The sequence below is a fragment of the Argentina anserina genome, chromosome 1 (genome assembly GCF_933775445.1).
Source record: "Argentina anserina chromosome 1, drPotAnse1.1, whole genome shotgun sequence".
NCBI classification, from domain to species: Eukaryota; Viridiplantae; Streptophyta; class Magnoliopsida; order Rosales; family Rosaceae; genus Argentina; species Argentina anserina.
This window is the reverse complement of record NC_065872.1, coordinates 3,685,420-3,706,268: the sequence shown is the minus strand read 5'-3', so window position 1 is coordinate 3,706,268 and position 20,849 is coordinate 3,685,420. Positions and strand designations below refer to the sequence as shown.

Here is a 20,849-nt window from a genome sequence, read left to right as displayed (position 1 = left end):
GAGGGACAACAAAATCATAATCAATCACCCTCATATGCAACTGATAAAGTAAACACTTCAAACTAGACAACTTAAGATGTCAATAGTTAGATTCATGAAAATTATTCATTTTAGGCTTCATGCATTTAGTTTTCAAATTCGTGCAAAGAGTACAGTGAAAAATATGTGACTCATCAAATACTTAACAGTAATTTTTTAATACTATTTATTACGTGAAACATATAAAAAAACTGTAACCTTATAATGGAGCCATTTCCACATTATTGTAGTTGTTTTTTCTCATTCATATTGGAAAACTTACCTAGAAAAGGAAGTTTAATGATCCGAAATTAGCCTTAGACAAAACGTAAAAACGTTAAAGTACGGATCTCTAATAAATGTAGAACCTGACAGAACCAGAGCCATTCTTTTAACCAGAAAATCTGTGTCGTCAAATAAACACCAAACTTCCTTCTTTCCCTCTCCTTTCCTCTCTCTTTCTCCCTCTCAATCGTCTCCGACGCCAAATAGATGTCAAACGGCGACGAATCCATGGAGGAGTATGCGGAGCCCGTCGAAGAAGCTGATGGGCGTTCGTTTTACAGAGTGAAGCAACGCATAAAAGATCGATCCAAGGTATACACCCCAAAATGGTTGCCTTTTGTATTCGGCGACGAAATTTCGTCGTCTTGATTCGTTTTGTATTCTGGGTTGCGTTTGTTTTTGGGTTTTGTGATGCGAGGGATGGTTGGTTCCTGCAGAAAGTGGCGCAAACGAAAGAGATTTTGTCGAAGCAAGCTGTTCAGACGAAAGTGATCCTTTCAAGACAGGCTGTGAAGATCGCTAAACAAGCTGAAGAACATGAAAAGTTCATCAATAAGGTTGGTGGGTTTGATATTTTGATTTGGAAACCTTATGATGTGGTTGGTTCAATACCTTGTTTTGAATGTTCTCGTCATTCTGTTGAAGTTTTATCTAAGTTGTTTTTCTGTTGCTTATTAGGTGACGCATCTTGTTGGGGTGCTTGGGTTTGGTGGCTTTTGCTTTCTGTTGGGAGCCAGTGAGTATTCTGATTGATGATAATTGCCCCTTTAAGGAAGACAGAAATGCCATTCTGGTTTTGTGTATTGATTCTATTGTTTGTCTTTAACAGGACCTCAAGATACTCGATATGCATATTGTTTGTTCTATGTCATTTTTGTTCCTCTGCGTTGGATATACTATCGGTACAAGAAATGGCATTATTATCTCTTGGTAAGCTATCTGATTTTATATTGGATTATTTGTTAACAAATTGATGTATATGTTAGAAATATACTGATCATATAGATTCAAGAAAAATTATTTGTGATTTGTATACAAGATAAAAATTATATAGGATGGTTTTGTATCTGCAACATATGGTACCAGCGGATTGTGAGTGCTACAAGGATAGAGAGAAAATTGGTTTTGCTTTGAGATAGTAAGAGCAGATAATTTGATTTTAGGCTTAAGGCAAGTAGCAGAAAGATTCATTTCTTTCTGAAACTTGTTTATTCTTATATTGAAATCTATCTGAATTTTGGTCTTATTAGTGTTTTAGATGTAACATATCACTCAAGTTTATAAGAACGGAATTGGGACCAGGTGTTTCAGTTGGCCAATTTCTATATATTTGTGTTCTGATGTTCTTATTACTTAAGTAGTTGGTGTCTTCATCCTTTCTGTCAGTTTCAACTACAGTGCTTGCAGTCCTTGAAATTGTTTGCTAGTGCTTTTTATAAAATCTTACTACCTTTGTATATTTCAAAGATTAATTAGAGGTGATGATGAATTGTTTGAATGTCATAGGATTTCTGCTACTACGCCAATACCATCTTTTTGGTTGACCTTCTTCTATATCCAAGGAATGAAAAGTTTTTCATGGTTTGCTTCTCATTTGCTGAGGTAAGCAGTAAATTCAGTTATTTTTCTTTTCAGGAAGTCAATATTTGTCCATTACTGATTGTTTCAAATTCCTCCACAGGGGCCATTAGCATGGGCACTAATTGTGTGGCGTTGTAGCTTGGTTTTTAGTTCACTTGACAAACTAGTTAGTGTCCTGATACATCTTTTACCAGGTGAGTTAATCCTTTTTTTTAAGTACCTCTATTTATTATCTAGTGTCTTCTGCTTTCTGGAAATGTTGCAAACAGTCTCACTGGTTCTGTAGCATGTGTGTTGTCTCAGTGCATATATGAGATTGGACAGTGGTTTCATTATGGTAGTTGTCTAGTCATAAACTGTCTTGTTTTGGTGATGATCAACCTTCACGGGTCAATTTTATGGTCGATAAGCTGTGGTGATCCGTTACATTCATGCTCCTGAAAATAATATATTCTTTTCAGGGTTAGTTTTCTTCACCATTCGATGGTGGGATCCGACAACATTTGCAGCTATGCATCCTGAAGGAACTTCTGCGAGAGCTTCTTGGCCTTATGTAGAAAGCAAAACTTATCTGTGGACATGGTTGTTTTTGGTGCCCCTGGTTGCATATTCCCTCTGGCAGGCTTTGTATTTTCTCATTGTCAATGTTTTACGCCGACAAAGGCTGTTAAGGGATCCTGAAGTGATGACTTCGTACAGGTTCAATCTCTAACCGTCATCTTTCCATGCATTTATGTTTGTATCCATTCTGTCACCGTTATCTGATGATATCATTCTGACAGAGAACTTTCGAAGAAGGCACAGAAAGCAAACAATATGTGGTGGCGCTTAAGTGGTGTGCTTGGGGATCAAAATCGGTTGTTCATGTACATTGTACTCCAAGCCATATTCACTGTGGCTACCATGGCACTCACAGTTCCCATCTTCTTGTCATATGAGTTGCATGCAGTTTTCCAGATCCTCAAGGTCTGCACATCTGTTTGGAATGGTGGTAGCTTTTTACTTGAGGTAATGCCAAGACAAGTGATTCTCAAGGAGAAGAAGAAGAAGGCGGAAGTGGAACCAACAGAAACACAGGTAGAGCAAACCTTAGAAGTGCAACCAGCTGAAACACAGCTAGACCAATCATTAGGCCATGATGCCGGCACCTGCAGTTCGGTTGAGGCCTCCCAAACTTGCCAGTCTTAACACAGCTGTTAGAACTGACAATTCTCTTTTGTTATACATGTTGTATACCTAGAGGTAACTTCTAGAAATTTACGTTTGTTTTTCAGATCAGGTAGGAATGATTGTTGTGTACAAATTTCTTTGTTTGGAGCATCAACAAGACTTGTACTGTACTCATTTGTGGTATGATCCCATTTTGTACTGTATTCTTTTGTGGTATGATCATTTTTTTTCTATTAAATGGGTAGGACGAGGATTGATGACAGTGTAGAAGGTTGCTTTTTAATGTGTACTGCCAAACTGTCGCGTTCGTTATGGTACTCTTAAGTTTAGTTGTTTTTTATGTCTACTGCCAAACTCTCACGTTCATTTTGGTAGGAAATTCGCATCTCCATTTACTTCACCAAATAGTCGCAAATCAAATAAAACCTCTTTTTTGCCATGTTTACGAGGAGAACCTCAACTTGTTCCGAAATTGGATTTCTTGGTTTGATGGATCAAAATTGTCAGAATAAAAGTACATCTTTCTCCCGTCAAGTCTAATCATGTCACATAGTTGATCCAAAAGTGATCAGGTCATACTATGTCGAGCATCACTCCGGTGACTATAATACTATCTCTATAGCCTACCTTAAATTATTAAAAAAATTATATTTCTAGCTAAATTTTAATATAATAATTTAAATTTTAAATATTAACTCGTCTTAGATTTATATATATAGTTTATAAATAATTGTAAATTTTTTTCTATCCTAAATCATTATAAAATCCGGCTCCGTCCTTAAACTCCATTAGTTAATGCTGCAATAAAATGTCTAAAACAGGTTTCAGTCTATGTTCATGAACTCAATGATAACAAAGGACACAGAACTAAAAGCTAAATCATCATAAGACAGCACTACAGGGAACTCATCACAATCATTGCAACTCCATGCATGTCGGAACGATCTCTTATAGTCGAAACAGAAACTAGAGTAATCAGTATGAGATTAGAAATATAAAAGTTACATCGCTAGTATGAAACTTATTCTACCTTCTCGCTTACAAAAGCATATATTATTACTTCTGCTATGCTATAGGGGCTGGTTTTACTTTATAATCACCCAGCATATACGAAGTGAAGAACATAACGAAAAACCAATTTTCTGGAAATCATAAGCAACCTGTGTAATACCAAATTCCAAAAAGCAAAACCAAAGCTCAGGCTCACTTTGACTGCTTAGACTTCAAAAAGCCCTGGAGAACATCCATGATTGCCCCGTACTCTGCCTTGACCTCCGTGACTGGATTGGCAAACCGGCAAGCCGTGTCTGGAATGGCCTTGGAGTGATAGTCAACCTTGGACTGTGTAAACTTCAAACCATGAGCAGTGCTCACCACCACAGTCCGATCACCAGCTCCAATAACCCCGCTCTTCCTGAGCTTATCCAATGCCGTCAGAGCCACCCCGGTGTGCGGGCATATAAACATCCCAGTGGAATCAGCCTGCGCCATTGCGTCCATCAGCTCCTCCTCGGTAGCTTCCTCCACTATCCCATCGCAGTTCTTGAGGGCATACACGGCCCTATCGATCGAGACAGGGTCACCAATCTGTATAGCCGAAGCAAAAGTAGTCTGGGCCGTGACCGCCTTGAAATCCTTCCACCCTGACTTGTAATGCAAGTAGAGCGGGTTGGCATTCGCCGCCTGAGCACAAACAAGCCTCGGAATCCTATCCACCAGCCCCAACTCCTGGCACATTTTAAACCCCTTGTAAAATGCATATATGTTCCCCAAGTTCCCTCCCGGAACTATCACCCAATCCGGCACCTCCCAGTCAAACTGCTGCAGTATCTCAATCGCCGCCGTCTTCTGCCCCTCCAGCCTCAAACTGTTCAACGAATTCGCTAAGTAAATCGGCAGCTCCGCCGTCACCTCCCTGATCAGCTTCATACAGCCGTCGAAATCGGTGTCGATGCTCAGCACGAAAGCCCCGTTCGCGATCGGCTGGACCAGTTGCGCCATGGAGATCTTATTCGCCGGGAGAAACACGATCGAGGGGATGCCGGCGGAGGCGCAGTACGCGGAGAGAGCGGCCGACGTGTCGCCGGTGGAGGCGCAGCCGACGCCAACGACAGGTCGTTGGAGCTTGAAGAGGCGATTGACCTGGCTGATGAGGACGGTCATGCCCAGGTCTTTGAAGCTTCCGGTGTGGGAAATCCCGCAGTGCTTCACCCACAGATCATTCATGCCGTGGAATTGCTTGCCGAACCGCTCGGCCCAGAAGAGGTTGGAGTTTCCCTCGAAGGCGGAGACGATGTCGTCGTCGTCGATCTCCGGCAGCACCCACTCCTTCTTGGACCAGACGCCGGAGCCGTAGGGCCAGGTGGTGTGGCCGACGCGGGAGTCGAAGAGGCGGCGCCAGTACGCGCCGTCGAACTTGGCGAGGGCGGCCATGTCGTGCTGGACGTCGAGGAGGCCGCCGGAGCGGCTGCGGTAGACGATCTCGTCGAGGGAGTAGGACTCGTCCGGGGAGGAGACGCCGGCGGCGACGGCGTCGAAGGGGACGTACCTGGCGGAGAAGTTGTTGGGGGTGGGGCGGTGGCGGCGGGCCTCGTCGCGGATGTTCTCATCGGCGGCGCGGGCGCGGAGAGGGGGCGGCTGCGGTGGGGGGGAGTTGGTGGGGGTGGGATCGAATGTGGAGGAGGTGCAGGTTACGGAGAGTGAGCGTTTTGGGGAGGGGGTTGGGTACAAAACGGTGCGTTTAGGGGAGAGGGAGGAGAGGGAGGGGTGGAGTAAGGAGGAGGAGGAGGAAGCCATTCTGAGAGGAAGTGTGCGGCGCGGCGCTTATTTTTGGGTTTGGGTTTAAGCTTTTGGGGAGGGAGTGGCCTTAAGAGAGAGGGGTAAAGAGGGACGCCTTTTAGGACACCTATCCAGATGTCCACGTTTTAATTTTGATATTTATAGCAAATATTGATATTTGTTTTTTCAAAAAGGATATTCGATCTCTCGATTAATATTCAGCTCACATTAAAAGGTTTCAAAAATGTGTTCCAACACTATGTATACCCTATTTAATCTCTTTCTCTTCTAAAGTTTCTTCAAATAGTCTTTTGTTCAAGGATTCCAAAGTCTTTTGTTCTTGAACATCTGCACCTATGTAGATGTTTCAATGACATACACCTACTACTTAGTTCCTACACTTTGCAAGGTCGTAATAAAAAAAAGTTACAAGGGAATCCACCACTACAAGGAATTTATCATTTAGTTACATTAATGTGGAAACAATTAATATTACAAACTTAATATCATAAGTGAACGAGTGAACACTCAAGGCACCAACAACTTCCAAGCTCAACATACTTACATACATTGATCGACTACGGTGTCTCTTGTGCTCAATAAAATCACAAAATTTACCAAAGAAAAGTAAGAGAAGAAGATACATACTGGTTTCCTTATTTTGGGCTAAAACAAAGCAATATGGGCAAGCAAATCTCTGTTCCATGCAAGTTTACGGGTTTATTAATTTGCTTGAACATGGTCTCGTTGAATGAGGGGGTCTAAACTCAACGTCTTATTGTTCATGAGATCCCAACTTCGCCAACTGACGGTGCTAGTGTACCGTGCCCGAAACCCACCAAGTTTACAACCCTGGTATTTGCCAAAACAAAAAAGTAAACGTCAAACTGAATGGCCTGCATTACCCAAATGGTCCATCGCTACAAAACTCTGGCTTAATATTTCTTGATAGGCCATATGGGTCGTCTAGCATCTAGGTACCCGTCGATTCTCTCATGTCTAGGATAGTTTGATTCCGTACCATCGGCATCGATGATACGTAACACACTCTATTTATACGATTTAAAATTAGTAAACTGAACACACATTTTTGACATCATGACGTTAAGTTAACGAGCTCAAGTGGCTCCAATTGGATTAACCCGATAAAGACCCATGTTCAAAGGCCAAAGCCAAAGTTCAATTAATGCTATCAACATAAATGAGGTTACAATACGAGATACCATGGGGATATATATCAGTATCAATTAACGTTTTTCTTAAGAGACATTATGTCGCCTGAATATAATTATGAGGACAAATTAAGTGATGATCAAGCTCTAATTTGAAACTCAAACTCATTATATTAAGAGTTTTTATGTCTCCAACCTTTTCTCTAACTTAGATGAGTTAGATCACAAATCTAAAGACGAAGAAAAGCTTTCACTTCGGTAACTTCCGATCAAATTGTTTCTCATGGGTCATGAATGAGGTGTTCTTAGTAGTGCTTGGGCTGGCCCATCCAAGCACGGCCCAAATAAAAAGGTTTACATTAATTTCATTTTGATTTGTCCCCACCCACATGAAGAATAATCCCTAGTGTTCAGATCGTGCAGTTATTATTGGGTCTAATATTTATAATCGGCGTTTGATCATGTAATGGCGGCCAAGTTGGCAACCCGCACACACCAAAATTACGGTGTCAGTGACTTATACCGTAGCATTTCTTGTCCCCCAATAATATAGGGCATAAAAGATTCAGGCGCCAGCGAATTGTCAGCGGAAATCAGATTGTCATGTCGTAAAATGTAATTCTATATTTTTGTATATTTAATTATTTTTCAAATAATTACCCTTATTGTTTCAAACATTACCAGGTTACCCCTAAAGCAAGGGTGAACTTAATTTCAAAATGAGTTCCCAACCATTTTGGATAGCAGATATTTATACAAGGGAAACCATCTTAATGTCAATGATAATCCCATATTAGGCATAACAGTGACTACACTCCTCTTACCGACCACAAACGAATGTTTGGTAACGTTTGTTTGTGCAAACACTACGAATAAGTTTATGTACAAAAATATAAAAGAGATTTACCTTAATAAGGTAATCGTCTCTACTAGAATGTATATTATTATTTGGCGCATAATGTTTTTACTTTCCCGCCTGCACACGTTTGACACTCAACAATCTTTAAATTTCGTACATTACAGAGTGTGTCCGACCAACGAAAAACCCTTACATATCCGTGAAACTCTCATATGCTATCAAACAAAAGATTCTACATTTGAGTTATACAATCTCCGAAAGAAAACACAACGGAGAGTTGAGACAAAATCAGAAAAGAAAGGGCCGGAACTGAAGGGAAGGGTGATTTAGTAAATAACGGGAACTCCCTGGCGGAAAATGGCTGTAATTTCATTTCGGGTGGCAGCATAAATAGCTCGAAACACGGTGTCGGATTTTAGAGCCGAAAGCCAATGTTTGTGGAGGTCACGCTCTCTCTTTCAAAAGGACCCCCAGCTGACCAAACCAGTAAAAAAGAAAAAAAAAAAAACGAGAAGCAGAAAACTATTTCCTAGAGAGAGAAACTCTCACACACCAACTCAAAGCAAAGCAGCTCCAAATCCTAGAGAGAGAAACAAACAGCCAGCCAGAGAAGCTTGGGAAAAAGCCGCTTTCGTATATAAGCTTCCATAACCTTTCGATTTCGTAAGAGAGAAATACAAAAAAACCAAAAGAAAAGAAAGAGGCGAAGAAATTGAAAAACAAAACTTGGTCGGTTGCTTTCATCGTCTTCTTCTCCTCCTCCAAATTCAAATTTCGGTTCCTCAGAATCGCCGGTGAAGCTTCCGGAGCTCTTTGCTCGCCGATCTGACTCGGAAGCGTGTTGATGAGCTAGCGGAGGCCGATCGCCGAGCTCAATCGATATGGTAAATTTGGAAGTGATTGAAGTTTGTTTAGATGATTTGTTTTGATTGTTTAAGTTTTTAATCGGATTTAGTTTCTGATTGAAAGAAAATCGAAGAGATTAGGATTACTGTAGCTGTAGTTATGCTGAAATGGCGATACATGAGGTTTTAGTTTCTTGTTTTATTGAAATTGTATGTATTTTGGTTAAAGTTGAACTCAGTGAATATGAGTTGGTAGATGTTAGGGGTGAGGAGAAGAAATGAATGGATTTGAGTTTGATTTAGGTGCTAGTGGTGAAGTCTAGGGAAAGCGTAGTGGTGAGAGCAATAGAGTTTTAGTGGATAACTTGCGTGCTCGATTGCATTTACGAGGTAATTAAGTGCTATGTTGGAGTAGGTGTGGCATACTGAGAATCTGAATAATGTTCTTACCAAAAAGAAAAGGTTCCGTTAGAAGTAAGATAGCAATGTATAAGTTTGAAGTCGAAGAAGATTGTGATGATCGTATTTTTGGTAGGGTTTGTCAATTAAGAAGGTTTTCTAATCTTGGTTAGTCACTGGCGTGGCGAAATTTTATGCATATTGCTGTTTTATGCCTGTCAATGTTTATTAGAATGTAGTTTTTGTGAATAAGTTTCTGTTGGTTATAGGCATTGAGTACATTTGATCGATTCAACTTAAAGTTCCAGTGAAATGATTTGGATATCTCTTTTGTAAACAAATGGTTGATTATGTACTTACTCAGCTACTCATACGGGGTTGGCTTTTGATTATGTTTTTTTCATCCTCTTATGTTTTTTTTATAAATATTGCTTCATTGCTGCTCAATGAGCTTTGTTTAGTATGAAAGACTGGTTAATACTGAAATACTCAATTATACTCAATTATTCATTTAAATTGGCAATCCTGTTCATTAATGTTGCTTATTGTATTTGCATGCTAATGTGTGAATATTAGGTTCTTGTGTTTCTGTAATCTTGTGCATTGCGACAGTTAAAGTTTTATTTTTGTTGTTTTATTATTACTGTTTTCACTTCGTATTTGTGGTTGTGTTTTCAGGCTCCACCAGTTAATATTATTGTAGGCTCACATGTCTGGGTTGAAGATCCAAAGGAGGCATGGGTTGGTGGAGAAGTTTCTCGAATTAATGGTGACGAAGTTCATGTCCAAACTAAAAATAGGAAAACGGTGAGAAAATAAAATTTTGTTGATTAGAAACTTCAGTTGCTCCAATGTGGAGCTTTTCATGTGATTAAGATATTATCTGACCTGCACTTATCATCAGCATTCATTTCGTAACTTAAAGTGGAAATTTGTTGTTGATCACTTCAAACTCTGAGGTCTTGGAACTTTCACTAACTGTAAACCTGGCTGCAGGTTGTTACACATATCTCAAAAGTTTTTCCAGAAGATACTGAAGCTCCTCCTGGTGGTGTAGATGACATGACAAAGCTCTCATATTTGCATGAGCCAGGAGTTCTGCATAATTTGGCTGCCAGATATGAACTCAATGAAATTTATGTAAGATACTCATTTCACATTTTTCTTGTGTTGAAGATTAGAAAAGTTTATATTTGCTCATTTATTGTATATCTTTCCAGACATACACTGGCAATATATTGATTGCGGTAAACCCATTTCAAAGATTACCACATATGTATGACACACACATGATGGAACAATATAAAGGAGCTGGATTTGGGGAGTTAAGTCCTCATGTTTTTGCAATTGCGGACGTTGCATACAGGTACTTAAATATGTCTTGTCAAATATGATATATTTTGTTGATTGACCAAAACCACCCAGCTTCCCCTCTGCCTTTCATTCTTACTACTTTAATACTGTGTGTAACAGAGCAATGATCAATGAGGGAAAGAGCAATTCAATTCTGGTTAGTGGGGAGAGTGGTGCTGGTAAAACAGAGACGACAAAGATGCTTATGCGATATCTTGCATACCTTGGTGGGCGATCAGGTGTAGAAGGGCGGACAGTTGAACAGCAAGTTCTAGAAGTATGATGATTGGATATTCTTTCTTCAGCCTATATTTACAGTTCAATATTCTTTCCCAATACATCTGTTCAATTCAATTCATGATGTTTACTGTAACCTGAATGGTTTTCTTGGGTTGATTGTTTACAGTCCAATCCAGTTCTTGAAGCATTTGGCAATGCCAAAACTGTCAGAAATAACAACTCTAGGTGAGTTCATTAACTATGGGATTGTGGTCCAAATTTTTCATCGACTGATGGAATACATTCAATATGAAATGAATGGAAGTTATAGGATACACTCAACAGTTTGGGAATGTGTGCTAATTCTAATATAGAAAAGGGTTAATCTCAACTTTGTTCAAGAATTCTGAGTGCTGCTTTCCTCTAGTTCTAGAAACTCTGGGTCTTCAACACCTGCCATTAATGATATTTGTAATCTGTAGAAACCATAAACAAGAGCTTGGTGTACATATTTCACTTCTCAGAGGTTATTTCACTTCTCAAATTCTTTTCTGTTTGCATAATGCAGTCGGTTTGGTAAATTTGTGGAGATCCAGTTCGACAAGAGTGGGAGGATCTCTGGCGCAGCTATACGAACTTATTTGCTTGAAAGGTCTCGTGTTTGCCAAGTTTCGGATCCTGAAAGAAATTATCACTGCTTTTACCTGCTTTGTGCCGCACCACCTGAGGTACTGATAATCTGTTTTGACATTCAATATGGCCAATCTGGTGACAAACATCCCTGAATCATATGATCATATGTTACTAAATTTTGATTGTTACAACTTTTCAGGATAGAGAGAAATTCAAGTTGGGAAACCCTAAAGATTACCATTACTTGAATCAATCTAGCTGCTATGTGCTTGACGGAATAGATGATAGCGAGGAATATGCTGCAACACGAAGGGCTATGGATGTAGTTGGGATCAGTGATGAAGAGCAGGTCGGTATTCCAGAAGTTCCACGATATAGATTGTGTGCGTTGTTGTATTCAATTCGATATTGAGATATTCTTATTCATTAATTATAATATTTTTTTCAGGATGCAATTTTTATGGTGGTAGCTGCAATTCTGCATCTTGGAAATGTTGAATTTGCAAAAGGAGAGGAGATTGATTCTTCTGTCATTAAGGATGAGAAGTCTAGATTCCATCTCAGTACAACAGCTGAGCTGCTTAAGTATGCTCTATTCAACCATAAATTTTATGGATGCATTTCCAATAGTATTTTCGTTTATGCTTCAGAGTTCAGACTTTAATTGTGATTTACTGTAGATGTGATCCCAAGAGCTTGGAAGATGCTCTGATTAAACGTGTAATGGTAACACCAGAAGAGGTCATCACAAGGACACTTGACCCCGCATCTGCATTGGCTAGCAGAGATGCCTTGGCTAAAACTGTTTATTCACGCTTGTTTGACTGGTAATGTGACTTCTTTACCACTGTGCCTGTATGTATTTGTGTCCATGCATAGGCAACCTATCCACATTACTGTAACAAATATTATAATTTATAGTATAGATTTCAAGCCTATCTACATTTATTGTAATCAGTTCTAATAGGGTTTTCCTTAAACTCAGGCTTGTGGAGAAGATTAACATCTCAATCGGACAAGATCCAAACTCAAAATCATTGATTGGAGTTCTTGATATATATGGGTTTGAGAGTTTTAAGTTCAATAGGTAAATTGTCAGCTTCAGATATTCTCTTTTGCATTGTAAGAGGTGGTCTTGTAGTTGACATGGTTCCTTTTTAATAGTTTTGAGCAGTTCTGTATAAACTTTACAAATGAGAAGCTGCAACAACATTTCAATCAGGTTGGTAACTTTTAACATAGGTCTCCCTTACTCTTTAATACTAATTCCTGTCGACTAGTAATCAAACTCTTTTGCAATTGCATCCTACAGCATGTCTTTAAGATGGAACAGGAAGAATACACAAAAGAAGAAATCAATTGGAGCTACATTGAGTTTGTTGATAACCAAGATGTGCTGGATCTAATTGAAAAGGTGATATATTGTTGCTTTCGGTCTATTTAACATGGCTAAAAGCCTAAGATGACTTGCATGATTACAAACTCAGTTTTTTATTTTCTTTGAGTGACAGAATATTGTTATTTTGCATTCTATTAAAGTGAGTTATCTTTATTTTACAGAAACCTGGAGGAGTAATTTCACTGTTGGATGAAGCCTGGTACGTAGCTAATATTTTACTCCTACACTGCACCCCCACCCAAAAAAAAAAAGATGGAAAAAAGTTTGATGTCTTGCTCACATATTTATATTCTTCTGTTTGGTTGGACTCATGTTGGTTCATTGCTTCCCACAGTATGTTCCCTAAATCGACACATGAAACTTTTGCTCAGAAGTTGTACCAGACATTCAAAAATCACAAGCGGTTTATCAAACCTAAGCTTTCTCGAACTAGTTTTACCATCTCTCACTACGCAGGAGAGGTATAGATGTTTGGACCCTACGCATGTCCTTTAAATTTAGTAACAGTCATGTAATTAATATTTCTGACATATCACTAATTTTATTTCAGGTGACTTATCTGGCTGATCAGTTTATTGATAAAAACAAAGATTATGTGATAGCAGAACACCAGGATCTACTGACAGCCTCCAAATGCCCTTTTGTGGCAGGGCTATTTCCTCCACTTCCAGAGGAATCATCCAAGTCTTCAAAATTTTCATCCATTGGATCACGCTTCAAGGTATCAGTCTCAAATTTATTTAATGGGCTCTTCAAATTGGATTAAAGATATCTAACTAACTTATAATGCTGAGTATATAGTCTCTATTATGGAATAACGGATGAGTTTTTCTTTTCGCAAAATGCAGTTACAACTTCAATCCTTGATGGAGACCTTGAACTCAACAGAACCTCACTATATCAGATGTGTGAAGCCAAACAATGTCCTCAAGCCTGCTATATTTGAGAACTTTAACATAATTCAACAATTGCGCTGTGGTGTGAGTATGAGCTACCCATACATTAATGTTGTGCTTCATTTATTCTGTATAATTCCGGGATAAATTATTATTTGGAATCCTGTTCTGTGGGTACCGTTACAGTCATTTATATATATGTTTCAGGGTGTTCTTGAGGCGATCAGGATCAGCTGTGCTGGATACCCTACCAGACGTACATTTTATGAGTTTCTTAACCGCTTTGGGGTTCTTGCTCCTGATGTTTTGGAAGGAAAGTAAGTAGATATTATTTCCTTTACTATTTCTTGCTGTATAAAATATGGACACTGGTTCTCTTGTGGACTAGTATGTCCACACAGACACACATCAGCAGAGTTACCAAACTGTTTGTAACTTTTCCATCAACAGCTGCGATGACAAGGTTGCATGTCAGATGATCCTTGATAAAATGGGATTGGCCGGTTATCAGGTGATTCAAATTGCCATGTAAAATATAATCTTGATGATGTTACTTAGCTTTGGCTGTTGCGTGTCATTTGTTGGCCCTTTAAGGTGAGACCCAGTGCACTAACCCTTGTTTTGGCCCTCTGTCCTGATGAATTTTATCTATACCTGACTGTCCGACCATACCTTTTGCTATAGCTATCTGTCACTGCATATTTCCTTGTACTCACTGCTGAACCCTTACCAATAGATGCCACTTAATTGTGTCATTTGAAGTTTCCAAATGTACTTTGATCGTCATAATCTGCTCTATTTGCCAAGCTTTTTGTCAATGTTGTTTTCTTATTTGTTTATTGAACATGCCTTGGCAGATAGGCAAGACAAAGATCTTCTTAAGAGCTGGTCAGATGGCTGAGTTGGATGCTAAAAGAGCAGAGGTACTTGGAAATGCAGCCAGAACCATACAAAGGCAAATTCGTACCCATATGGCACGCAAAGAGTTCATTGCAATTCGTAAAGCTGCTATTCAATTACAATCCTATGTGCGAGGTATCTTCTTAAATTACCACTTAACTAGTGCTTCTGCAATTCCTTTTTCAAATGACATTTTTTTTGCTGGGAACACAGCCCCATATTAGTCGACATGTGTGAGGATGTTGAACCTTATGTCTTGGAACTCTATTTATTTAAAGATTGGAATGGTCTTGGGATATGATAATGAGTAAAATAGGGTATAATAATATATAGTATCATAATGAAATATCTCATACCTAATAGATTTTTCTCTAGCACACTGAATTTGGTAAAGTAGAGAAGAGCTGAAATGTATGCTATTCTATTAGTTGATTCTTATATCGTCCAGCGTATAATTGTTTTCTTGGTGTATAGGTATTTCGTCTCGTGAAATTTTTGAGCAGCTGCGGAAAGAAGCAGCGGCTGTCAAGATACAGAAAGATTTGCGGAGATACATTGCAAGGAAATCATACTTGAGAGTTCGGTTGTCTGCAATCACATTACAGACTGGGTTGAGAGCAATGACCGCCCGGGATGAATTCAGATTCAGAAAGCAAACTAAGGCTGCAATTCTCATCCAGGTCCTATTTTCATACATCTTCTGATTGTTTTGTCTTAAAGTTAGAAAAGAAAGTCTAGGAACTTTTAGATGAAGGTTGCTTTGCCTGTTTATGACTGCAAGAAAAGTAATGCTTCTTTTTGTGTACTGTTCAAGAGAAATAATAATGATTGTTTTGTTGGTTGCTTGCAGGCTCGTTTGCGTTGCCACTTAGCATATTCATATTATAGGAGTCTCCAGAAGGCTGCAATAGTCACACAGTGTGGGTGGAGGCGTAGGGTTGCCCGTAAAGAGCTTCGAAATCTCAAAATGGTTTGGAATCGGACTCCTAACTGTAATTTTGTTTCTATAGGAAGATGTAATAGCTGTGTAATTCCACTAACAATTGCAATCAATTTAGGCTGCAAGAGAAACAGGGGCTCTCAAGGAAGCTAAAGACAAACTAGAAAAGCGTGTGGAAGAACTTACGTATCGTGTGCAACTTGAGAAGCGGTTAAGGGTAATTCTATTTTTATTACTTAATATGTAGTGTCCTTGGAGGAAAAGTGAAACAATCTTATTCTCACTGTACATTAACTTATGTTGAGTTAAAATGCAGACTGATTTGGAAGAAGAAAAAGCCCAAGAAGCTGCTAAGTTTCAAGAAGCTTTGCATGCAATGCAAATACAACTGGAAGAAGCAAATGCAAGAACAATTAGAGAACGAGAAGCAGCTCAGAAGGCAATCGAAGATGCTCCTCCTCTTATTAAAGAGACTCCTGTGTTAATTCAAGACACTGAAAAGATTGATGCGTTATCAGCGGAGGTTGATAGCTTGAAGGTGGGCTCTACTGTATTTTCTCGTTTTTTGTCGATAAAATATCATCTTCTCTCAGTACTACCAGTTTGTCATAGTAATGGTTGTAAACGTTCACAAAATTCATGCATTTTTCAACTGAGCCAGAAAAATATTGATAAATCTCAGTGATTTCTCTATTTAGTAGAGGTCATCTCTAATGCTGACATGGGAAGACATTTATATACACCCAACTGCTTGTGCGGGTTTTGGGTTAGGAGTTCTGATCCAAATGTCAGGTGGGTGAGCTCAGGCTCAATCATTACAGTTCGTACTAAGCTGGGCATGTTCTGTTCCTTACCCAAATTGACGGTCCTAGTTGGGGTTGGTCATGGTTATATAATTGCAATCATTGTTCTATGACTTCTGGAGCACATTATTGATGATTTCCCGTAAATCTGAGCTCATGGGTGTGCTAACTTAATGGGGTCTTCCAAATGTACAGACCATGCTGCAGTCAGAAAGACAGGCAGCTGAAGAGGCCAGGAAGGCTTGTTCTGATGCTGAGGCTAGAAATGCAGAGCTGGCCGGACAACTTGATGATGCTGGCAGAAAAGTAGATCAGCTTCAGGAATCTGTGCAAAGGTTCGTTAACATCTTTCTATTGAAACTAGGGCAGTCAGCTCATGCCTGACTGACTCGAGATCTAATTTCTTTCTCTCACTCTTTTTTGCTGTGAAACCATGCTCATTTTAGTTGATTATTTTCCATAATTCAGGCTAGAGGAGAAACTTTCCAGCACAGAGTCAGAGAATCAAGTACTTCGTCAACAAGCACTGACCATGTCACCAAAAGCTCTGTCTTCAAGACCAAAGACGGTGATTATTCAGGTATCTATTGTGTTCAGGATCCTAACTCAATGTGCTTTTACTTGCTTTGACCCATAAGCTCATGGATGAGTGTTTCTTGAATTTGCAGAGAACACCAGAGAATGGAACTATTGTGAATGGAGAATCCAAGGTCACATCTTGAATCTCATTTCTTCTATAAATAATATCTTGACAAAAATTTAGGGGGTTGTTTATTAAGATAATATAATTGTATTGCTTATTGTCTGATATATGCTTCAGGATATGACTCTTTCCATATCAAGTGCACGTGAGCCTGAGTCTGAGGAAAAACCGCAAAAGTATCTCAACGAAAAGCAGCAGGTAAAGGGTTATTTCATCCTCTCTTGTCTTAGCTTTCACTTCCCCTTTCTAATAGGTTTTCACACATTTTCTTTCTATTTTCAGGAGAACCAGGAATTGCTGATCAAGTGCATATCACAAGATTTGGGTTTTTTCGGAGGAAGACCAATTGCCGCTTGTGTCATATACAAATGTCTTCTTCATTGGCGGTCATTTGAAGTGGAAAGGACTGGCATATTTGACCGTGTAATTCAAACAGTAGCTTCAGCCATAGAAGTAAGTAGCTTTTATGGTTTCAAGAGATGCAAGCCTCATAATTGCCGCGGTTAATGTCATCAGTTAGAGGTGATTATAACGCATGTTGAACACTGACTAATAGTGTTTGTAAAATTTACTCATTACAGGTTCAGGACAATAATGACACATTAGCCTATTGGTTATCTAATACCTCAACTTTATTGTTACTACTCCAACATACACTAAAAGCAAGTGGAGCAGCTAGCTTGACACCACAACGGCGGAGAACATCATCAGCCTCTCTTTTTGGAAGGATGTCTCAGGTTGAGGCAGTTACAGATTTATGTGCCTTTATTATTCTGTTGGATTATATTGTCTCTTATCCTTATTTTTCTCCCCATTATTTCGTTTTTACCCTCAATCTTAGGGTTTAAGGGCCTCTCCACAAAGTGCGGGACTCTCATTTCTTAATGGTCGAGGAGGACTTGGTAGGTTGGATGACTTACGGCAAGTTGAGGCCAAATATCCTGCATTATTGTTTAAGCAGCAGCTTACTGCTTTCCTCGAGAAGATATATGGGATGATCAGAGACAACTTAAAGAAAGAGATCTCACCGGTACTCGGATTATGTATCCAGGTGGGCTAGCTTAGTAATATGTGTAAATGCTACAGTTGGTTTTAATGTAGCTAAGAAGATAATGAAGAAGCCATCGTATATTATAACTCTAAATATCCCTTCCTGGTAATCTATAGCACTCGTAGCTATATGATTGTAAATTTAAGAAACTGTGTTTACAGTGGGCCAAAAGAATTCTGTCCTTGCCCTAAAATACTTTGTAATTCTTACATGCACATCATGTGTGGCATACAGAGACTTTGGATGACCATTGTGTCAAACTTGAGGATATCTCCACCTTACTAACTTGGACAGCAAGAAATTTATTTTTGTTTCTTTTTCAATACAATGCAGGCACCAAGGACATCACGGGCTAGTTTATTGAAAGGACGTGCCCAAGCTAATGCCGTCGCTCAGCAAGCTTTAATTGCTCACTGGCAAAGCATTGTGAAAAGCTTAGACAATTACTTGAAGATAATGAAAGCAAATTATGTAAGCTCTATAAAACCCATAGGTTACGAATGTTTTGATTAGTAGTCTCTATATCAATTTGTTTTTTCAAATGTACTCTCTTATATTATTTGGCTTTTATGCAGGTGCCTCCCTTTTTGGTTTGCAAGGTGTTCACTCAAATATTCTCCTTCATCAATGTTCAGTTATTCAATAGGTAGATCCAATCAGTCCTCTCTCTCTCTCACACACACACACACACACTATATATATATATATATATATATATCATCCTTCTGTCGCACTTTTAATCATTTTTCTGTGACAATGGTTGTTTTCTCTATAGCTTATGTGGCTTCTAATTCAATCATGTTTTGCAGTCTTCTTTTGCGGCGGGAGTGTTGTTCATTCAGTAATGGGGAGTTTGTAAAAGCCGGGTTGGCTGAGTTGGAACAGTGGTGCTCTGGGGCAAGCGAGGAAGTGAGAGCCATGCAATCCTCCTATGAATGACTTTTTGTGCTGCATTCTTATGTCTTGGACTATAAGCTTCAATTATATTCTGGTTTCTTATGTCTGAGTTCTCAGCTGAAATATTTGTCTACAGTATGCAGGGTCAGCTTGGGACGAGTTGAAGCATATCAGGCAGGCCGTTGGATTCCTTGTAAAATTCATATCTTTAGTCTTTCAATTGGAATAACTTGTTTCTACAGTATTGCAGAATTAGCTGACTTTTTAAAATATATTATTTATACAGGTCATACATCAAAAGCCGAAGAAGACCTTGAATGAAATAACTAAAGAACTCTGTCCTGTGCTTAGCATACAGCAATTGTACAGGATCAGTACAATGTACTGGGACGACAAATATGGCACACATAGTGTGTCTTCAGATGTAAGTTCAATAGGCGCTAGATTTTATAATCTATGCTACCCATTATATACTATTCAGTTTCTTACTGTTGCCCTTGAATTTCGGTTTTCCAGACCTGTTTCTGTTCTTATTAGCATTTTAATAAACTCTTCTGGATTCCATAGGTTATATCAAGCATGAGAGTCATGATGACCGAGGATTCCAACAATGCTGTAAGCAGCTCTTTCCTACTGGATGACGATTCAAGGTAATAATCCATGATTATGATACACAGTGAGATTCTGTATCTGATAGCTGAAGTTTTTTTATTATTATTCTTTTTTTGTTGCTTATGATTTATAAAATTAAAATCCAGCATACCATTCTCGGTGGACGACATCTCTAAGACAATGCAACAAGTAGATATAACCGACATTGAACCTCCACCATTGATTCGTGAACACTCAGGATTTGGGTTCTTACTCCCTCGCTTAGAGTGATGTTGATGGTCTTAATCTCTGATGTTATAAATCACAGTCCTCATCGTTATATCCGAGAAGCAGAAGTACATCAATTGATGTGCTGAAACCTGTGCACACAGTCATTGTTTGTACGCATCCTTGTGAATAGTGTTTGTTTTATCAGCTCATGCCTTTGATCTTGGTTTGATTGATCGCTGGGGCGAGTTCATTCTTTTCCCTCAAGTTTTATCAACAGGAGGGTATTTGTTAGTTAGTCACATCACAATTTATGTGATGAAATGCCTCGTTTAACAGGCATTGGTGGTGCCCAGTAGCTTCTTGTTTGTCGGGTTTAAAGGAAGGTTGGCTACTGGTTTTTGACTGAAAGCATTTTGTTAGATCGTTATTTTGTGGTTGTGGGAGCAATTTGTAATTAAGTGGTGTAGTATTCTTTTTTTCTTTACTCTAAAATAGATGGAACCTCATGTATAATAACAATACACAGGTTATATTTATTGGACTTTTTTTGTGTTCTCTGGCGTCAAATTTTTTGCTTCACATTTCCTGTTTAGTTTATACATGTTCTGTTTCATGCTCCTGAGGATATCTGTTGTAAACTTGATCTCTGGCTTCTAAACACTAACATGTCTTCCAAGGATGAATTCGACTAGATTTACGTCGATCTGAATCTAATTTGTCCGCAGATGTCGTAGACTTGTATTAGTTAAGTATCATAAACTTGCCCAAACTTTATTCCTGTGATAAATTTCTCCATTGTTGCAGCGGGCACGTATTTCCTCCCACCTATCCAAAGGGTTCAAACTAAAGACATAGGCTGGCGTTGAACTGTCCAAATAGTACCCCAACCTATGCACTCAATTTATGCCACCGGCCACACACAACTATGGACCCCCTTCAGCAGAAGCTATTATGTCAAATCCTCCTCTGTATTCAAGTGCTTGATTGGTGAGCAAACGGGGCCTCCTAGTCCTACTTAAATTGCCAAAAAGGATGATTATGGTAGATTGATTTGGTGTGCTTCTCTTTTTGTTCCTAAATGCTCTTTGGGGTAAAATTACAAGTCAAACGCTATTAATGATTCAAT

General features: G+C 39.1%; 3 protein-coding genes across 4 annotated transcripts; 2 read left to right on the top strand and 1 right to left on the bottom strand.

Moving 5' to 3' along the window:
• The first annotated feature begins 422 nt into the window (after positions 1–422).
• LOC126799195 (glycerophosphocholine acyltransferase 1) lies at positions 423–3,270 on the top strand. The gene is made up of 8 exons (XM_050526348.1): positions 423–615; positions 741–860; positions 982–1,039; positions 1,133–1,233; positions 1,810–1,905; positions 1,985–2,078; positions 2,346–2,583; positions 2,667–3,270. The coding sequence occupies exons 1-8, from the start codon at positions 511–513 to the stop codon at positions 3,070–3,072; spliced, it is 1,218 nt and encodes a 405-aa protein (XP_050382305.1). The 5' UTR covers positions 423–510; the 3' UTR covers positions 3,073–3,270.
• Positions 3,271–4,002: 732 nt separating this feature from the next.
• Positions 4,003–5,888, bottom strand: LOC126799182 (threonine synthase 1, chloroplastic-like). Its single transcript, XM_050526322.1, has one exon. It carries the CDS (start codon positions 5,848–5,850, stop codon positions 4,258–4,260), a length of 1,593 nt encoding a protein of 530 aa, XP_050382279.1. The 5' UTR covers positions 5,851–5,888; the 3' UTR covers positions 4,003–4,257.
• A 2,618-nt stretch (positions 5,889–8,506) lies between these two features.
• Positions 8,507–20,239, top strand: LOC126799103 (myosin-17-like). Of its 2 annotated transcripts, none has more exons than XM_050526234.1 (38): positions 8,507–8,747; positions 9,786–9,914; positions 10,104–10,247; positions 10,328–10,473; positions 10,581–10,737; positions 10,867–10,925; positions 11,248–11,407; positions 11,512–11,661; positions 11,761–11,897; positions 11,993–12,139; positions 12,298–12,399; positions 12,477–12,534; positions 12,625–12,726; positions 12,873–12,910; positions 13,046–13,172; positions 13,262–13,432; positions 13,560–13,691; positions 13,815–13,924; positions 14,058–14,118; positions 14,465–14,642; positions 14,982–15,187; positions 15,358–15,477; positions 15,566–15,664; positions 15,764–15,985; positions 16,446–16,585; positions 16,719–16,830; positions 16,919–16,960; positions 17,071–17,151; positions 17,236–17,406; positions 17,535–17,690; positions 17,795–18,004; positions 18,338–18,475; positions 18,580–18,650; positions 18,814–18,913; positions 19,038–19,094; positions 19,188–19,325; positions 19,469–19,551; positions 19,660–20,239. In XM_050526234.1, the coding sequence occupies exons 1-38, from the start codon at positions 8,745–8,747 to the stop codon at positions 19,781–19,783; spliced, it is 4,581 nt and encodes a 1,526-aa protein (XP_050382191.1). In that variant the 5' UTR covers positions 8,507–8,744; the 3' UTR covers positions 19,784–20,239. The 2 variants fall into 2 exon arrangements, with proteins under 2 accessions (XP_050382191.1, XP_050382185.1); XM_050526228.1 differs by having other exon boundaries at positions 16,919–16,969.
• The last annotated feature ends 610 nt before the right edge of the window (positions 20,240–20,849 follow it).

Bases quoted from the DNA above. Each gene is read 5' to 3' on its own strand.
- LOC126799103 (XM_050526228.1), top strand. The intron at 10,248-10,327 runs GTAAGATACTCA...ATATCTTTCCAG, and splicing joins ATGAACTCAATGAAATTTAT to ACATACACTGGCAATATATT. The intron at 11,898-11,992 runs GTATGCTCTATT...GATTTACTGTAG, and splicing joins ACAACAGCTGAGCTGCTTAA to ATGTGATCCCAAGAGCTTGG.
- LOC126799195 (XM_050526348.1), top strand. From the start codon at position 511: ATGTCAAACGGCGACGAATCCATGGAGGAGTATGCGGAGCCCGTCGAA. The intron at 861-981 runs GTTGGTGGGTTT...GTTGCTTATTAG, and splicing joins ATGAAAAGTTCATCAATAAG to GTGACGCATCTTGTTGGGGT. The intron at 1,040-1,132 runs GTGAGTATTCTG...TGTCTTTAACAG, and splicing joins TTGCTTTCTGTTGGGAGCCA to GACCTCAAGATACTCGATAT.
- LOC126799182 (XM_050526322.1), bottom strand. From the start codon at position 5,850: ATGGCTTCCTCCTCCTCCTCCTTACTCCACCCCTCCCTCTCCTCCCTC.